At 36.9% G+C, this 17,518-nt stretch overlaps 2 protein-coding genes across 14 annotated transcripts in view; both read left to right on the top strand.

Annotated features, from left to right (window-relative positions):
* BRWD1 (bromodomain and WD repeat domain containing 1) overlaps positions 1-16,648 on the top strand; it is a 68,614-nt gene extending 51,966 nt beyond the window's left edge. For 3 of the 13 annotated variants that reach the window (XM_026079164.1, XM_026079162.1, XM_026079161.1), the window contains 8 exons: positions 19-171; positions 453-622; positions 2,319-2,554; positions 3,577-3,762; positions 4,232-5,206; positions 12,399-13,532; positions 15,139-15,284; positions 15,811-16,647. In XM_026079164.1, coding sequence (XP_025934949.1) covers positions 19-171; positions 453-622; positions 2,319-2,554; positions 3,577-3,762; positions 4,232-5,206; positions 12,399-13,532; positions 15,139-15,284; positions 15,811-15,936 — 3,126 coding nt within the window. In that variant the 3' untranslated portion in view covers positions 15,937-16,647. Of the gene's footprint in view, positions 1-18; positions 172-452; positions 623-2,318; positions 2,555-3,576; positions 3,763-4,231; positions 5,207-5,691; positions 7,734-12,398; positions 13,861-15,133; positions 15,285-15,810 lie in introns of those variants that run through there. The other 10 variants (XM_026079173.1, XM_026079171.1, XM_026079169.1 and 7 more) reach the window with 8 other exon arrangements.
* A 651-nt stretch (positions 16,649-17,299) lies between these two features.
* Positions 17,300-17,518, top strand: part of PSMG1 (proteasome assembly chaperone 1) — a 7,592-nt gene continuing 7,373 nt past the window's right edge. Inside the window, exon 1 of the mRNA XM_026079155.1 lies at positions 17,300-17,450. Coding sequence (XP_025934940.1) covers positions 17,332-17,450 — 119 coding nt within the window. The 5' untranslated portion in view covers positions 17,300-17,331. The remainder of the gene's footprint in view (positions 17,451-17,518) is intronic.

The following is a 17,518-nucleotide window of genomic DNA, read 5'->3' as shown; positions in this document are numbered from 1 at the left end:
CTGTTTTCATATCTTTAGGATTATAGGCATATTATAGACACTCCAATGGACTTTGGTACAGTGAAAGAAACACTGGAAGCTGGAAATTATGACACTCCAATGGAACTGTGCAAAGATATAAGACTAATATTTAGTAATGCAAAATCTTACACTCCAAACAAAAGATCAAAGGTAGCTGTTAATGTTGTGTTTTTATGCTTGTCATAACAACATTAGTTTTTATTTTGGAATTAGTTTATCTCTTGATCAAGTTTCTGATTGGGTAGATAGTGGCGAGAAGTGCCACAAAAATATTAAATATATTTGTTCATATGTCTTGTTTATCTAGTGTTACAGAGCATTACTTTGCCATACTTTTTCTGTCTAATATATTTCTTTACAATTTTTAATTTTAGAAATGTTATTCTTGGATAAAATGTTCTGGTTTTTAATATATAATCTTCTTTATTTAGATTTATAGTATGACCTTGAGATTGTCAGCACTATTTGAAGAGAAAATGAGAAGAATTGTTTCGGATTTTAAGAATGGTCAGAAGCAGAATGAAAGACTACGCAAAAAACGGAGATATACTAGAAGAGTTCAGAGTCAAAGCTCAGTTCAGCATCCTACCAAAACGCTCAGGTAACCAAATGAATTACAAAGATGTGGAGATTTATCACAGTGTCAGATATTCATATGCCATCATATTTACTCTTGGAAGATGAGAACAGTTGGTTTATTAGATGGATAGCAAACTTTAGTGAGATATATTTAGAATTACCTCTCCTGCAGCAGGAAAGACATACTTGGGGGGGRAAAAAAAAGTGTTCTTTTGTAGTGTAAAACGGGTTGTGAAACAACTGAGGGACTGAAGGTAGAATAGGGCTGGTTTGGTTTTTTTGTTTCTTAATACTTTAGTCAAGGAATCAGACTTAATTGCAAAATATATGACAGAATTGTCCTATGCACAGAAGAAATTATCAGTCCTACATAAGGTTCTGAAACGACTACTGGCTGACATGATTAATTCCATGTATTCTTCTCAATTTGTATGTGGGGTGAAGCGAGACAAAATAAAAAAGCTAAACGTGGTATACTGTGGGAACTTCGTGTGTCCCTTTTTGCTGCTATCCAGCCTTTTTTTGACTGGCAATAGAAGAATAAGAATAAGAGCTCTAAGAATAAAATCTTAAGAATAAATTTCTTTGCCATATGTGACTATATTCTCTTACAATTCTGAAGAGCAGTGGATCACTCCTGCATTTCCAATTTTTATTGTTGTGCGTAAATGTTGGATTACACCATATGCACATCCTGTGATGGATGTTTTGAGCATTTGGGGATATTCCTGGAGTTTGTAGTTCTTCCCAGTGAAACAATTTCATGAATGTAATAAAGAAACACATTAGGATAGGCAGGAACTCTTCTTTGAATCAGTGCTTCTTTTCCCATCTGAAGAATTGTACACAGCTTGTTTACAKTTCAGTGGTGTGTAGCAGAAATGAGGTTTAGGAATATTTGGGGGAGCATTTAGATATTAAGCCATCATGCAGGAAGTGCATACATGCGCATCTAGAAAAATATTTGAAAGCCTGTGACTAAAAGGAAACAAATGACAAAATAGTAGTTCTAAATGTAAAAAGTGACTTTCCAGTGCCTAGCAGCCTCTGAATTGCCTGTGTATAATGCATGTCCCTTCTCCATTTCCCCTCTAGATCACTTTTTTCTCTGCTGTAGGCAGATAGAATATCTGGACTGTGTGTAATACCCTAGCATCTGCGATGAAGGGTTTTATTGAAGAATTGGATCAGTGGGTTTCTACTACAAATAAGCATTTTATTTTAGACAGTAAAATCGTTCCCCAGAGATGCACTTTCTTGGTGTCTTTGGAGCTCACGTTATCATGGAATAATGCTTGTATGCACAGCGCTTAATTTGAGGCTTCCGTGCAAGAACTGGCAAGACTGTGGGATTTGGAGTTCAGAGACTGTTGCTGCAACTTGCTGTTAATAAGAGGGTATTTGCATCACGAACACATTCCATATGAACTTTTTTGATTTTTTTTTTTTTTCCAGTCAAAGAATAGAGGAAAAAAACTCTTTTTTTCATATAACTTGACTAGGAGTATAGACTATTTTTTACTGGAAGTACTTAATGCTTATCAAAATCAAAATTGTCCCAACACCTTGTTAGGTCACAAATCTTTCATAAATCTAAACTAACCATATGCCATATGATTTAAGCTGCCGGAGGAAGAATTATTGTCAGAATACTTAATTACCTATTTTTCATAGTTTTTCAACCTGTATTGCTTTTACTTCTTTTCCCCTTCCACTAGAAATCTGAAGCAGAAACCATTAAAATCTCAGGCAAAAATTGAATCTGAGCAGGAAGATTCTTTTACTCTACCTACCTCAAGCAGAGCCGCTTGTGTTACAAGCCATAAAATGAATGCTAGCAATTATGTCCGTAGTTCTTCTGGTGAATCTTCCGATTCTGCATGCCTGGTGTCCTTTGAAAGGAATGAAAAGGCTAGATCTACAACACTAACAAACTGTTCTGCTTTGTCATCAGGTAAGAAATGGAATCTGTTTCAGGTGCAGATTTTTATCTTGGTCATGTCTATGAAGTTTACTAATGTTTCCTTGGTAATCAGTGGGAAGTTTTTTAGGCAAGATTTCTATGCAGTTTGTATTTTGAGTAATACTGAATTTTGAATATTGTGTATTTTGTTGAATTTTGAACTCTTACTACGTTATTGAAGATCTGTATACTAAATACAGGATTTTCTGCTTTAAAATTATAAAGAATGCAGTAAGGTTAGTCAGCTCCTTTATTAATGAAAAGCCTGCTCCGAAGGGCAGATTTGTYATTAGGATAGTTAGGGGCAGAACTGTCTTGGTAACATATTGCAGTCTAACAGATGGTAGTTTTAGCCACTTTGTATGGGGATTCACTAAAAGGCTGAATTGACTGAGACAGAAAAAGTTGATGTACCAACATGGTTACCTGATGCTCTTAAGTCTTCTACCAAATTCAGTAATAGAATTTCTACATTTCAAACAGCAGTTTTAGGAAAGTGGTTGTGGTGAATGGAAGCCTCTGATTTGAGAGGAAAATGTAAGCTATTTGATAAATGGTGCTATGTAAAATAGAGGTCATATACCTGTATATGGTATGGTTTTTTTTTTTAAAAAAATTAACACCTCAGACTAGCAAATGGCAGAATGGAAGTTCTCAGAGGCATAAAAATCCTAATCTCTGGCTGTTCTCCCCCACCCCACAAAAATTTTAGCTTCCTTCAGAGAGTAAGGATGCACATGCTGCTAAAAGAGATCTGTGAACACAGCTGTGTTATTTCAGTTGGAACAAAAAATACAGCTTGAAGAAGCTTCCTATCATAGAAAACGTTAGAAATGTTAAGCAGTATATGTTGTAAATATAGTTATCAATTTCATATCTATATAAGAAATCAAGGCATGATAAACAGTGCACTGTAAAATAAATATTATGAGGAAATTTGAAGACTTTTTGAATCAGTAAACTATAGCTCTTAATTGTTTAGAATTCTAATTGAAAATTTTATTTTTCAACAGAAAGTGAAATAGAAGGTTCTTTGGTTTCTTCTTCCTCTTCGTCTTCATCCCCTACAAGTAGCTCAGAAGACAGCAAAGAAAGCTCCGTTACTCTTGTGTCACCCCCGCTACACAATGGTATATCTAGAAGAAAGAATAACAATTTCAGGATAACTAGAAATCGGGCTGCTCAAAGAAAACAAATAGGTAAGATTTGATTAGTTTTCCTGTCAATGGCCAATAACACAAGGGAAGTTTTATTAATAAAAGATAATTGCTATTTTTAGTTGTTGTATATGTAAGATACTAGCTTTTGACTGTCTCTAGTTCTGTAGTTCTCAAAATACTACTTTTTGAACTTTTGAAAATACTKGTTTTGGTACTCAGGATAGGAGGCRGAAACAAATAGTCTAGTGAGAGGGAGTATCTTGCAACATTTTAAATCTTAAAGTAAAAGTAATTTGTAAAGAAGTTCTAGYTTTCACAAAACTAGAATGAATTCAAAATGTATGATATTGCTTAGTATCTCTTCCTGCCAGACAATAAAAGCACATAATGATTACTAAAAGTATATTCCATTAGTCATGTCTTTGGGTTGAACCTGTTTGAGATTAGACAAGAGTTAAGAAGTGTCTATTTCTGTATTTAAGGCTTTAATCACTCCTTTACTTTACAGGAACGCTTCCGCAGGAAAATGGGAATACGAGAAGAACTGCTGGGAAAAGGCTATATGCAAGTGACTCTGAAAATACTTCAGTGGTGACATCTGAGTCACTGAGTAATAGTACTGGTCGACATAGAAAAATTCCACGCAGAAGTGCTGCTGTGGCTGCTAATAAATTAAAGCTAATGAGTGATGTGGAGGAAGAGGTTTCAAGCTCAGAAAGTATCGGCATTGGATGCAAGAATAGAAAACTGCCTCACCGGAATGCCTCAGCTGCAGCCAGGCGCATGTTACTGGATGGGTCTGAGGATGATGTAGGTCTAAAATCTGAAAGTGAAAAAGAAGGAGAAGAACAGTTTACCAAGAGGAAAATTCTTTCTCAACCTGGTTCATCTGCTGCAAGAAGAAAATTCATTAGTGACTCTGAAAATGCAACATCAGATTCRGAGACAGACACGCAAATGAAGCAGAAAAACTGGCAAAGCAATGGCCATAAACAGTTGCATGGGACAGTCCATTCTGTACCTCCGAAAACAGAAAGTCCCATACTAATATCGTCGGACGAGGACTCCAAAAGCCATAATTCAGAGGATGGGAGCAGTCAGAAAGTTTCTGACCAGTCAATGTCTGCACATAAGCCTTCAGTGAGCAACTCTGAGGATGAAGCAGACTCTGAATCAGAGAGGTGGAACAGCAGGAAAATGACTGGTCAGCAGCCTGTTGCTCCTTTAAAAAAAGCAAAAGTCTTGAGTGATTTAGAGGACACAGCAGAATCTGAAAGAGAAGAAAGAAAGGATGGGAGAAGTTTTGTTTCAGAGAGCTTGGTGCCATCTAGAATTGCAGGGAGTTCAAAATCTGGAGCTGATGCCAGCTTCAATTGCTCTTCTGATACAGAATCTGAAACAGATTCCAATAACAGTAATTATTGTGACACTTCAAAAACAAAAAGGAGGAAAGGAAAAGGAAAAACAAAAATCGTTAGAAAAGGTAAAATTTTTAAAGCTGTTACATCTAACTGTGATACTGACTAGAAGGAGGAGACAACGTAGGATTAATATAGATAATGACTGGGAGGATTTGAACTATACAAAGTGTAATAGTATTCCTAAACATTCTAAAATAAGAACTAGAAATCGGGGAAGGAGAGCTGTAAAGTATGATGATGATAAGTGTCTAGAAGTCTGGACTGTTTTGTTTAACTGGGAGGTTACTGAACGCAACATTGAGAGAAAGCTATTCCAGTTTTATGATAATAGTATTTAGAATTCATGATGAATGTTGTTCTTGTCATACAATTCAAGTAATATATTTATTTTTCTGTAAGAAAAAATTGTCATTAAGTCTTTTCTTACTTGAATTTGCACTTGCTTATCTATGTAGCAGTTTATAGCAACTGATGCTAAAATGTCTCTTTTGAAATAATGTTACTCTGTGTAGTGACTGTTGAAAGTCGATCTTTCTCTAACTTTCAGGTTGTTGGCACAATATTAAGCAAAACTCTAAAGCGTGCTGTGAATGAGTTCTGTGATATGCAATTCAAGATACCAGAAAGTCTCAAAAGGGACTGCCTGTTCTGTTTCTTTGGCCTGCTCCTTGTTCAGAATTTCAGTAATGAAAACTTCTGGGTTGTCATTCTCTTAGCTTGAGTTTGTGGGTAAAGTAATAGTTCAGTTTATCTTCTTTTTCAGTCAATAACATTGGTGCTAAAGCAGACTGAGACACAGAGCCATTATTTTCAATTGAAGTAACTTAATTTGTGGTGCTTGAAAGATGTATTAATGATTTTTACTTCTATGCTGTGCACTGGAACCTGTAACTTGATTTGACTTGTGGATTTTACTCTGTCAGTGATATGTAGTGTCATTTTCAAGGTAAAGGAGCATCTTGATTCTGTATTAACGATGTTTAGATGCTTGTCTGCCTTCTGCCAGATTTAAGATACAAGGGGTTTGGGTTTGGGGGTTTTGTTTGTTTTTTGTTTTTTTCTTTCTTTTTTAAACCAATGTAGTGCTGACCCTCCACTCCTTCTTTCTTTAGTTTCATAGTCTCATGTTTCCCCTAGCAATGTTGTAACTAACTGAAGCATCATGTCACTGCTCTAACTATATCATCATACTGCTAAGGCATTACATGTAAAGATTGCTGTAAAGAATGGCAAGTTGAAGTGCAAATATTCCAGATAGTTGAAGAAGCAAGATTAGCACTCCACCTGTTTCAGAAAGTTTTTCTCTGCTGTTTTTAGTATAATTTTGTGTGTCACTCAAATGCTTGTGCATGCTGGCTGACATGTTCTGATTTGGAGATTTGGCGGGGGAGGGTTAACATCATCTGAATGATGCTGAGATTTATTAAAATAGGCTCTGTACATTCTGCATCTTCAGGTTTTTAGGGGATTGGTTCTTTCTGAGAAAACTGGTTCAGACGTTGAAGACTACCCAGAGGGTGTTTTTTTGGTCTCATCCTTCCAAACCTGTCACTTGAATCACGGAAACAGATTACCTCAAAAAACTTGTTGAGATATTTTAACTGTGGCTGTTTTTTCACAAAGTTTTGAACTGCTCTTAAAAGACTTGACTTGAAGGAGTACCCATAACTGGCAACAGATGCAGCTGGATTATTAGCTTTTTCTATATTTGAGTGCAAGTTGTCTGTATGCTTTACAGTGAGGAAAGCTATTTTTTTCAGGCTTTAAGAGTTCTTACGAGTTACAGTTATCCTAAAAAGGGAATGGAACATATTTTATGGGATTGCAATGTGTGAACTGTTACATATACTTCTATACAGCATTTTTTATCCTCTAGACTTCATTACATAGCTTTTTTTTGGTGGTGCAAAGACTAGTCTTTCCCACCTTTTTTCCTCACCCACCTTCCTCAAACTAAGCTGTGTACATTGCTTAGCCTTAACATGTGGGTTTACTGGAATTTAGTAGCCCACAAATAGCCATCAAAAAGGCATAAGACAATTTAAAAAAGTATTCAAGCTCTAGGAATGAGTTTGTTTTTAATGCTAAACACACAGAATTAAATTTTCTGTCTCTCATAATTTTGATTGGAGTTGAAGACTGTCATACATTAGAGTAAAAATTCCTACCTGCATTTTAAGTTACTTCCTACATCATTTGATTTGGCAACTGAGAAAAGGAGGAGCCACTTTCAGTACTACATTATAAATGGTAAAAATCTCTCTGTGTCCAAGTTGCTTTCTTTCCACCCTTCAGCGTGAACTGAATGTTTTCTTGCCAAAAACTAGGTTGGGGATGGCACTGTTTCTGACAGCATATTCTAAATGCCATGTTTTTTTCTTCCACTGAATACATATATATTTTTTAGCAGCCTTGTAAATTTGATTGTTTCAAATTTGTGTCCTGTCAGGTAGGTAGCTTTTATACCACTGCACTACAAATGGATATCAGAATCTGGAAGAAAATCACTGTGTGTTAAGATGTATCTTTCTTGATAATTTTCCATAAAGAATAGGTTTTTTTCTTTTTTATTAAAGGTCTTGATATTTATTCCTGCTAAATGTACTGAATACTTCCTAACATTTTAAAACTGGTGGAGAACCAAAAGAGAACAAAAGAGCTGCTGAGCCTTGTAACTGACTACTGGACTTTAGATTTGTCAGAACTATGTTACCATAGAAGCTTATTTCTTTTAAACAACAAAAAGGAGGAAAAAGAAGAAACTTCTTCTATTAATAGCTTTCTAGGATTTAAAATCTCACTTGAATTTGTTTCATACATCAAAACCACTGAGTCCAAATAATTTGTAACATCTCCCTTACCAAATTTGCCTGAGATGTCATTTTTAAGAGAAAAACAAGACTGCTTGATTTTTAATAACTTTCCTTATACTTTTTGTGGAAAGTTTCCCCTTGAAGTATGTAGGAAGCTTCCATACTAGATAGCCAACACTGAGTTTGGGTTTGGTCTCTTTAGCTTGTCCTTTAAATGTAATGTGGATGTTTTAACTGTTTATCCTGTAGTGTTTAAAGCTTGATGAAAACCTGGTTTCTTTTTTCTTATCAGTTCTTTATCACGGTCATTAAATTTTAGCTTTTACTGTACTGTACCTTTTATGTCCTTGAGTGTGAAGTGTTAATTTGTCTTCCAGCTCTAACTTATAGCAAAACCCCTTATTCACATTTTGTCTCCTAGCGAAAAATAAGAAAACAGGAAAAAATGTTTAATTCTCAAATTAAAATGAATATACTTTTATTTTGAACATACCTTCTTTCAGTAGTTAATGTTCACCTACTAGGTAAAGCTGCCAATCATAAAAGCAAATTCAGCTTTATTTTTAATTTGCAATTGGCGCCAAACGTTGGCAAGTATCAGTATGTATTATCAGTTAGTTGTCAAGGGCTGCATCTATTTGATGATCATAATAAAATTACCAAAGATTTTAAAGCGAATGAATGCATAAACATTATTTTTAATTTGCAATCATACTCACCTTTTTGCTTTAAAGTAGCTCATTTCTTATGGAGTGATCTTACGTTATCTGAAAGTGATTGACCGTCTCTGCCATGTATAACATCCCAAATATTGAGGTGCAAACATGGCAGTGTCAGTTGTGTTTTTGTGTATATTTTTTTAACAACTTCTTAAGCTGATGGTCTTTAAAAAATGCTCTTAATCAAATGAAGGGGCCCCATCTAAAGGCAAGTGTTAAAGGTATGGTAAGTATGGGGCAGGAGTGAGTATTCCTAAATTTCCAAAAGGCCATGAGTACGCTCTTTAAAAGTTAGTAAGGATAAAGTACAGTAATGAATGCTTGCATTGTTTGGGTCTCATCTCAGAGTCGTCTGCAAAGATGAGGTCTCTGTAGGCTGTTTACTTAGTTTAAAAAAAATTAACATCATGTTTCCAATATATTCAAAACCAGTGGGGTTGAAGACATAGGGCCAAGTTTGAGACCTTCTTTCATGAGAAAGGGGAATATGTCATTTTCCTATACGGTGTTCCTCATAGGCGAGTAACTCTCAGGCATTTCTAATTTACTTGCCTTTTTGTGAGCTGTTCCCCACATTGTTCTAAGGAAAAATTAGTTGGCTGTTATATGAACTGTAGCTAGTCTTGGAAAATATTTGCTCTCAAATACAAAGTATTTATTTTCAGTTTTAATTTATCTAATCTTTAGTCTAATTTGGGATGTTATTGCAGGTAATCAAATAACAATTTTTAAATTAGCAGGTGCCTTCTTTAGCTCATTCTGTTCCTCAGCAGACAATTGATGTGACAGGTGCACTATTAGCACAACCTAATTGACTGTGGTTTGCCAAATTGCTTCATGAATTGCTCTTGTCTGAAGAAGCTGATAGTTAACAGTAAATAGGAAGCTAAACAAGTTAGTATTTCTAAAAGTTATTTTTAGGTACTGCTGGAGTATACTTGTGCTTTTGTTAATAAATAAGCAAAGTTTCCACATAAATGGAATAGTTGGTTAACTGGGCGTGAGAAACACTTTGTGGACTGTGATACAACCTGCAAAGTAGCTGACTTGGAGAGATGGCTGGATATTCCTACCCTGCCTTGCAGCCTGGACTTTCAGGTTTAGAGTTTGGTATTGTGTGGTTTCATTAAGCAGATGCAAATGTGGGTGTTCTTATTGTGGTGTGTAGGGATGTTTACTAAGTTATTCCGGCGTTAATTTTAAATCTGGTAAGAAGCTTGAATTAAAAATTAAGATCAGCTTTATACGTATTTTTCCCAGTTTAAGACTTTGTATGTAAAACATAGATTTCACATACTGGCAGTGTTGCAGGAAGACTGGACTTCTGCCTTCAGTGGGCTGTCATGCTGCTTTTATCCTTTAGCCTTGCATTCTGTCCTCTGAATTAGCTGCTGAAACTCTGAAAGTATGCGTAATCTGTTGTGATGGTCAAGCTTTTTGCTTTAAAAGCACGCACCTTTAGATATAAGTACCTAAACACCTATCTCAACTGACTAAAAGCTTTGTGGGCATTCTTTCTTTTTTATTGATTTTCTTGGAATAGTTTAAAACTTAAGGGATACCACCTGGAACAGTTATTTCTTCAGATGGCCAAATGTGATTTTGTTAGCACTCAGTATTAAGGCTGAGTAGTCCTTTAAACCTTTCCTAATTGCCCTTCTACAATGTGAGTGTAGCTCAAAACAGTTGTAAGAGGAATCTTAATCCTAAGGCTGGGTTATGCATTTCTACGCTTACTAACTGGACAAAATGTCTCTGTACCAGTAATTTGTGTGCTGTTGTTTGCCACAACTAGGATACTGTGGCATGTTGTTATATCTATTTACAGTATTTTCCTGTTTCAAATATAATTTACCACTTTAAATCCCCAGGTTCCTGTCTGTTCAGGCTTGTCCCATAATAATTGTTACAGACAGCAGCTGTATGTTGCTTAAATGTTTACTTGATTGTACTGGAAGACAGTATTTAAGTTAAGCTGACCTTTTATACAGTAAATTGCAGTATTCAGCAGAAGAGTGGGTTTTTTTGCCCATAAAATGACACAGTACAAATAATAGCAGTAATAGTGTATAATTTCTGGAAACTGTTAGAAAAGACAGTAAAAGAATTGAATTAACCTTTGGAAATATCAAAATAGGTACGTTATATTGAGTTAGCACCTAAAAGGTCTACCTTGAAAGGATGACTAAGTTTGGTGTCTGAAGGCGTTTTTAATATTGATACTCAAATTGGACATTTGAATTTGTGTTCAATTACTTTCTTCAACTTAAATAATAATCCGCTGTCTTTTATAATACATCTTTACTGTATTTATTCTTGCCAGAACTCAGGGAAAATGTTGCCCTATCTGTACTTCACAGGTGGGGAATCAGGGCACAGAAAGAGATCAAATGACTTGCCAGTGCTAACACAATAAGTTGAGCAGAGGTGTAAGGAACCAAATTATGGTTTTAAACCTTAGGCTAGTGTTGTAATGTCTGGGTAGTCATCATTCTCAAAAGGCATTTGGCCTTTCAGTTCACCAACAGTTCAAACAGTTTAAACAAAATCAGCAGGATAATTTTCTTTATCTGTCTGTAAAAGGAGGAGAGAAAGAGCATATCCTCTAAAAACCTCATCTCAGTTGTATGGTACATTTCCCTAAATTTTTAGTTGAAAAAATACTTAGCTGCCTACCTTTCTGCAAAGTAACATACAGCAACTGCCATTATTTTTCACTGTTTTCTCTGAGTGTAGGTAGAGAATCATTAAAGCTAACAAGTTTGAGCTGGAACAAAATTGACTGCGTGTTCTATTATGAGGAGTTAATAGACTAATGCTTTGATTATATTAGTGGATGCTTTCATGGAGCGAGTGCTTGTCCATAAAATCAGTAACGGTTCCGAAGAAATATGTGATAGACATCAAACTTGGGAAAACTAACTTTGCAAATGATGTTTCTGCTAAAATAGCAAAACGCTATTTGTTTTTTTTATCAATTTTTTGCGGATAAATTTACTTCAAGAACTTTCACATTTAATTTGAGCAAAATCTATCAGTAATTCTGTGATTTAGAAGATGAAGGTTTAAATCATTTGTTTTGGTAATATCATTCATATTATTTAGAAACTGAATATTTATTTTAAAACCCAACATAAGAAGCAGTTGCTGTATTAAAAACACTGAGTGGAATATCCACTCTTGGAAACAATCTTACTGCTTAAGTCACTAAGGAACTGAATGGTTTAAATGCTCTCTGTGTATATGAGACAATTCTACAATGGTAAAATCCATCCAATGCTTGTGTTTGCATAAAATGTTACCATCCAATTTTTAGAATAAAGAGAGTCTAAAATGTTTAATAATTCATTTTGAAAGGACATGTTAGGAAGAAAATAGTAGCTTTAACAATAGAAGTATTAATAATGTTAAAGTATTTGTTTGCTAAGTTAGGTAATTTGTTATTTGGAAGCTAATACTAGAGTGATGGTAAAGAGTGTTACCTTTCCACCCTTCCATTATCTCAAAGCAAAAGAGTAATGCTGAGGATTAGTGCTGAGAGTTAAAAGTATGCCTTGGACTGATTCTGAACGTTTTTAATAAAGGCTTAAGGTAAATTGCACACAACAGTTGGAGCTGAAAAATGTTTTTGTGTATTTTATTAAAAAGAGTCATGTTTGTGCTTAATAAACTAACTTTTTCAGAAATGTAAGCTTTTTAACTTTAAAATCTTTATTTTATAGAACCAGCGTCTGAGGAGATTGTCCAAAGTGGAAAAATGCTCAGGAGCAGGACATGTATAATTAACTACAAAAAACATATAAAGCTGTCTAATGTGAGTGAGAAAAAAAATCCACGCAGATGTGCTACTTTGGCAGCTAATAAGATTAAGATAATGAGTGATACAAAGGAAGAGTTATCAGGCTCAGAAAGTGATTGCACAGGAAAAAGGAACAGAAGACAGCTTCATGGCAATGGGTCAGCAGCATCCAGGAAGAAACTGATCAGCAGCTCCGAGATAGATGTTAGTTTAAACTCTGAAAGTGAGAAAGAACAGTTTGCTGGCAGAAAAAAACTTTCTTGCTCTAATTCTACTCTTAAAAGAAAATACATCAGTGATTCTGAAAACGAAAAAACAGATTCTGAGGCAGAGATAAAAATGACTCAAAAGCAGAGTGATGATAACCACAAGCAGCCACACACAACAGTCCATGCTGCATCTCTTAAAAATGCCATATATGACTTTTCAGAGGAGAATTCCAGAAACCACAGTGTGGAAAATGGGAGGAATTGGAAAACTTCTAGTCATTCAACTTCAGCCCACAACCTTTGTATAGTGAGCAGTTCTGAAGATGAGGCAGATTCTGAGTTAGCCAAATGTGAAACTAAAAATATCAGAGAGGTATCAAATAAAAAGTCTGGAACTTCTTTCAAAAGAGCAAAATTATTGAATGATTTAAAAGAAACAGCAGAATCTGAAGCAAGGGGGAGGAAAGATAAAAAAACCTCACCTTCAGAGAATGTGGAAACACCTGGGACTGCAGGAAGTTCAAAAGCCAGTTTCAATTGTTCTTCTGATTCAGGCTCTGGAACTGATAACAATAACTCTAGTGATGCCATAGAAACAAAAAAGAGGAAGAGAAAAGCAGAAGTCATTAGAAAGGACATCTCAAACTCCGATTTGCCTAAGCCTTCCAGAAGACTCCAGCGAAGGAAACGTCGTAAACTTGATCAAGAAAATGACTCTGAAGATTTGGATTACACCAAATATAGAAGAGCTAATCGGCGTTCTAAGATACAAACTCGAAATGGGGGTAAACGGACTGTGAGATACGACGATTGTGACGACGACGATGACGACGACGACGGAGGTTTAGGTGACTTAGATTGTGAAACGTAACCTTAAAAAGAAAAGCCAGCACACTTTTTTTATGGTAATAGCACTAGAACTCATGATGGATGCTGGCTCTTCTTTGTCCTACATTTCAGGGAATATATTTATATTTTTCTACGAAAAAGTTATGAATGTGATTAGATGATGACTTTCTCCTTTTCATATTTTGACTTGCACTTGCCTGCCCATGTAGCAGCATTTAGCACAGATGCCAAAATGTGCCTCATTAGAGGGGCAATTTTTTGTCTTTACTGGTATTTTATTACATATAACAAGAGTTAAAAATGTTAAAACACTGCACAACAGGTTAATAGCAGTATGTTGAGTATTATTGTTATGGGTGCTGCAATGGAATACTACCTAGGTCATACAACATTAACACATTCAAGAACAGATTTCAAACATCTCTAATGCTGTATGAAATCGTATACAATAGTAACAGGCTTATAAATAATACTGTACACTATAAAAGTCTGGTGGATGCTAATATTGCGTCAAAGAGTAATGAATGGTCACTAGGTTAACAACATTACAACTTTTATTAGTACAGATGTTAAATGTTCTGTACTTCCATTATTGAAAACATACAACTAGAACCAGTTACCAGTGAAAAGCATATTTGCCAGTTAAAAAGGCATAATGGTGCTGGTAAAGAGAGGGTTTACGCTGACAGGTAGTACTATCATCATTAATGTGACTTCTATACTGTAAATTTAAGAGTATGAAATGCAGGTGAACTCTTGGGCCTAAGGGTTTTTGTGTGTTTTCTTTATAAAATAGAAAAACAAACAAAACACTTGTTCTGTTTTTTTTATGTGTGAAATGATTGAAGGTCAGAATCCTTACATTCCAGACCTTTTTGCTATTTCTCCATTGTTCTTCCATATTTAAACTTTAAGTGCTTTAATATTAGACTGCTGCATTGATTAAATCTTATCAGTTTCTGATTATTGTAGTACCTCATCTACCTATTTTTGGAATGCTTAAGACAGCTGTTGTTGACAACAAAAAATTATCGCTTAGAAGACAGGAAAATATTTCTCCTGTTAAAATGTATAAATTCTTGGATGGCCATGTATCAGTAAGAGAATGCATAGCATCTAATTTGACTCTCAACTCTTATCCAACTCTTCTTGAGGTGTGCTTAGTTCGGTAGAGAACTGGTCAAGGAGCAGCTTTTCACTTCGTCTTGACCAGTAGAAAACTTGCTGCAATAGCTGTAGCTGCTTACTGGCTTGATGATGTACTCGTGGAGCTGTGCTGGCTGAAGCTGTAAGGTTTCTGCCTTCAGCCCAACACTAGCTTCTTGCTGATTGCTCCACCTTTCCCACTCTCCACTATAGTTTTCCTGCCTCCGCTCTGCTGGGTCAGTTTCTCACATGGTTGATTTATGTGATTCTTGATCTTTGTTCAATAGGCAGGAGATGTGCCCGTATATTTATCCTAACCCAGCTCATTTTAACTGAAATAGCAAGTTTGTGAGTTAGTTTTCTAGCAGATGGGACAGGTAGTAACATCTGGGTGGGAAAAGTTTTGAAAAACTGTAAGCAGTACAGCTGCATAATCAAGCTCTCATTACATCAGAACAGCTTGCATGAATGGAAGTGAAGTAACGGAAAATGGAATCCCAACCACTGCCTACCAGCAGTCAGTGAAAACCACTTCTCCAGCAAGTTTGCTGACATTGTGTGCCAAAATGTGCATCAGTCATCACATCATTTTGGTATCCAGAATGGTATCTCCATATAGAGAAATAATATATTTTTTTCTTAAGACTTCTATATGAAGTCCAATCATAGCCTAGTTTATACCATTCTTGCCCCAGGAGCTTTCTTTTTTTAACTAGAGCATAGTCTTTAATATAAAAGTAGAATTTTGTAAATTCAAAGTACTTGTTTATCTGAATTCTTTAAATTGGTTTCTAAAATATGAACACAGTTGTGTTAAGTAATGAAACTTGGCTCCTTGAAGTGGCTTTGTGCATCTTACCTTTTAGGAACATCTTTGTTAAAAAAGAATAAGCAAACTAGTATTTTTATATTATCCATAAACTGAATGCATTGTTTAGCAGCTGCTTATGATCAGTGTTCTATGAAGTATAACTTCCAAAAGAGGTGTAAAAATTGGTATAATAGCTTGTAAGTGAGCTTCAGAATTTTTATTAATCCAAAGTTTAAACAGCTAAAATTGGACTGGTAGGTTTGTATTTCCAATTCAGGCTTAGATTTAAAAAGATTATTTTCTTTCTCTTCCTTTTTCAGGTGGTGTGTTTTCTATCATACTGCATTCTTCTCTTACATGTTCATGATGATCCTAGAAAGTTGGGTGCAGGTTCTGGCCCCTATATTTGCATATCTGAGAGGGAATTACTGGCTTATGGACCGTAACATTTTGCTTTGCTGTTTAAAAAAAAAAAAAAAAAAATTTATTTTATTTTATTCATATGGACAGGTTGCAGAGAGCCTGTAGGAAGGTGAATACTTGAACAGTAAATAGATTTTTTTTTTTTTTCCTTAACCCTCTCAGACTTTTTTTTAAGCAAGCACACTTACTGTTGTCACAGCTTGCTTCTTTTAAGCCTTGCAGAAAGCAGTTCTTTCATCTTTCTGGAAATTTTAATCATTCAGCACTCTGTTTGGTCTAGCTGTACTCAGGGAAGTAAAGTCATTTAGTAAACCTATAAAAGTAATACCTTTATTTAAAGCTGCTTGATGTAATGCATTTCTAAGTTTTTTTGTTTTGTTTGTTTGTTTGTTTGTTTTTAAGCAGGACATGAATCTGGGATAGAGAATAGGCTAACAAGTAGCATGAACAGAGGAAAATACTAAAGGTGCAGGACAAAAGCATAGGAAAATAAAATTCCTAAGTAGTATTAAAGACTTTCATTATAATGTACGTGTAGAAGTGGACCAAAGTAAAGCTGCATTCTTATTTCCTTTGCAAATGTTTGGTATGTTTAATCTTGCTGTATTTGGTTTTTCTGTCTCTGTATGCCCTAAAGAGCCCCAAACAGGTGATGTATTACCTCCCTGCCCTTGAAGGAACCGTATACTCAGTTGTTGCCCATGCAGGTGGGGGAGTGGGAGCGGGCTACCTGCAGTAGACACTCTGCTGTGATGGTAATGTTGCAGCATGTAAGCCGGGGGGGCCTTCAGCTTCTGGGAGCCCTCAGCCTGTCTAGTTCTTCTCTGGACTGCTCACTTTTTAATAAGCTAGATGTTACTTTAGGTAATATACTGCCTTTGCCTGCTAAGAGAGAAATGCATGTAAATCATTGCACTGGAACCCTTCAGGGATGGTCTCCTCTTCCTTCCCCTCCTCTCCTGCTAGCTGTATCCTAACCAGGGAAGGGAGGGAGAGCGGGGCTCCGCGGTAGCCAGCGGTAGGGGCAAAGCCGGCCGCCGGGAGGAGGCAGTAGGTGCGGCTCCGACCCCCAGCTCCGCGCAGTAGGAGCGGCGCTGAGGCCGTGGCAGGCGGCGATGGCAGCGGGGTCAAGAGTGGGGGACCGGCGCCGCGCCTCTCCCCGCCGGGCCCTTCCGTGCCGCCGCTGTCCGGCCCGAGCTCCGCCGCGTGCGCGTGGCTGCGGTAACGGCTTCCCAACGGCACCCGGGCAAGGTCCCGTGGCGCTCGCTCTATGGTCTGCAGGGCCAGAGCGGCAGCATGCGCGGCGCAACTCTATGGTGCGGCTGAGCGAGAGTGGCTGAGCGGCGCGCGTGCGCACTGCATGGCCGCGACATAACTGGCTGAGCAGCGGCTGCCGGCGCGGGGGTGGGTGGGGGGTGATGGCGACGTTCTTCGGGGAGGTGGTGGTGGCGACCTCCCGCGCCGGCGTGGACGACGAGGAGTCGGCGGAGGAGACGCTTGAGGACCGGGAGATCCGCAGGGAGCTGGAGAAGAAAAGGTACCGGCCGCGGGGGGGGGAAGGGGTGCCTCAGCGCGCCGCGGACCCCGCCGTTCCCTGCGTTGCCA

Source organism: Apteryx rowi, unplaced genomic scaffold, assembly GCF_003343035.1.
Source record: "Apteryx rowi isolate R43461 unplaced genomic scaffold, aptRow1 scaffold_493, whole genome shotgun sequence".
Taxonomy (NCBI): Eukaryota; Metazoa; Chordata; class Aves; order Apterygiformes; family Apterygidae; genus Apteryx; species Apteryx rowi.
Note: the sequence above shows the minus strand (reverse complement) of the source record. Positions and strands in the feature narration are given on the sequence as shown.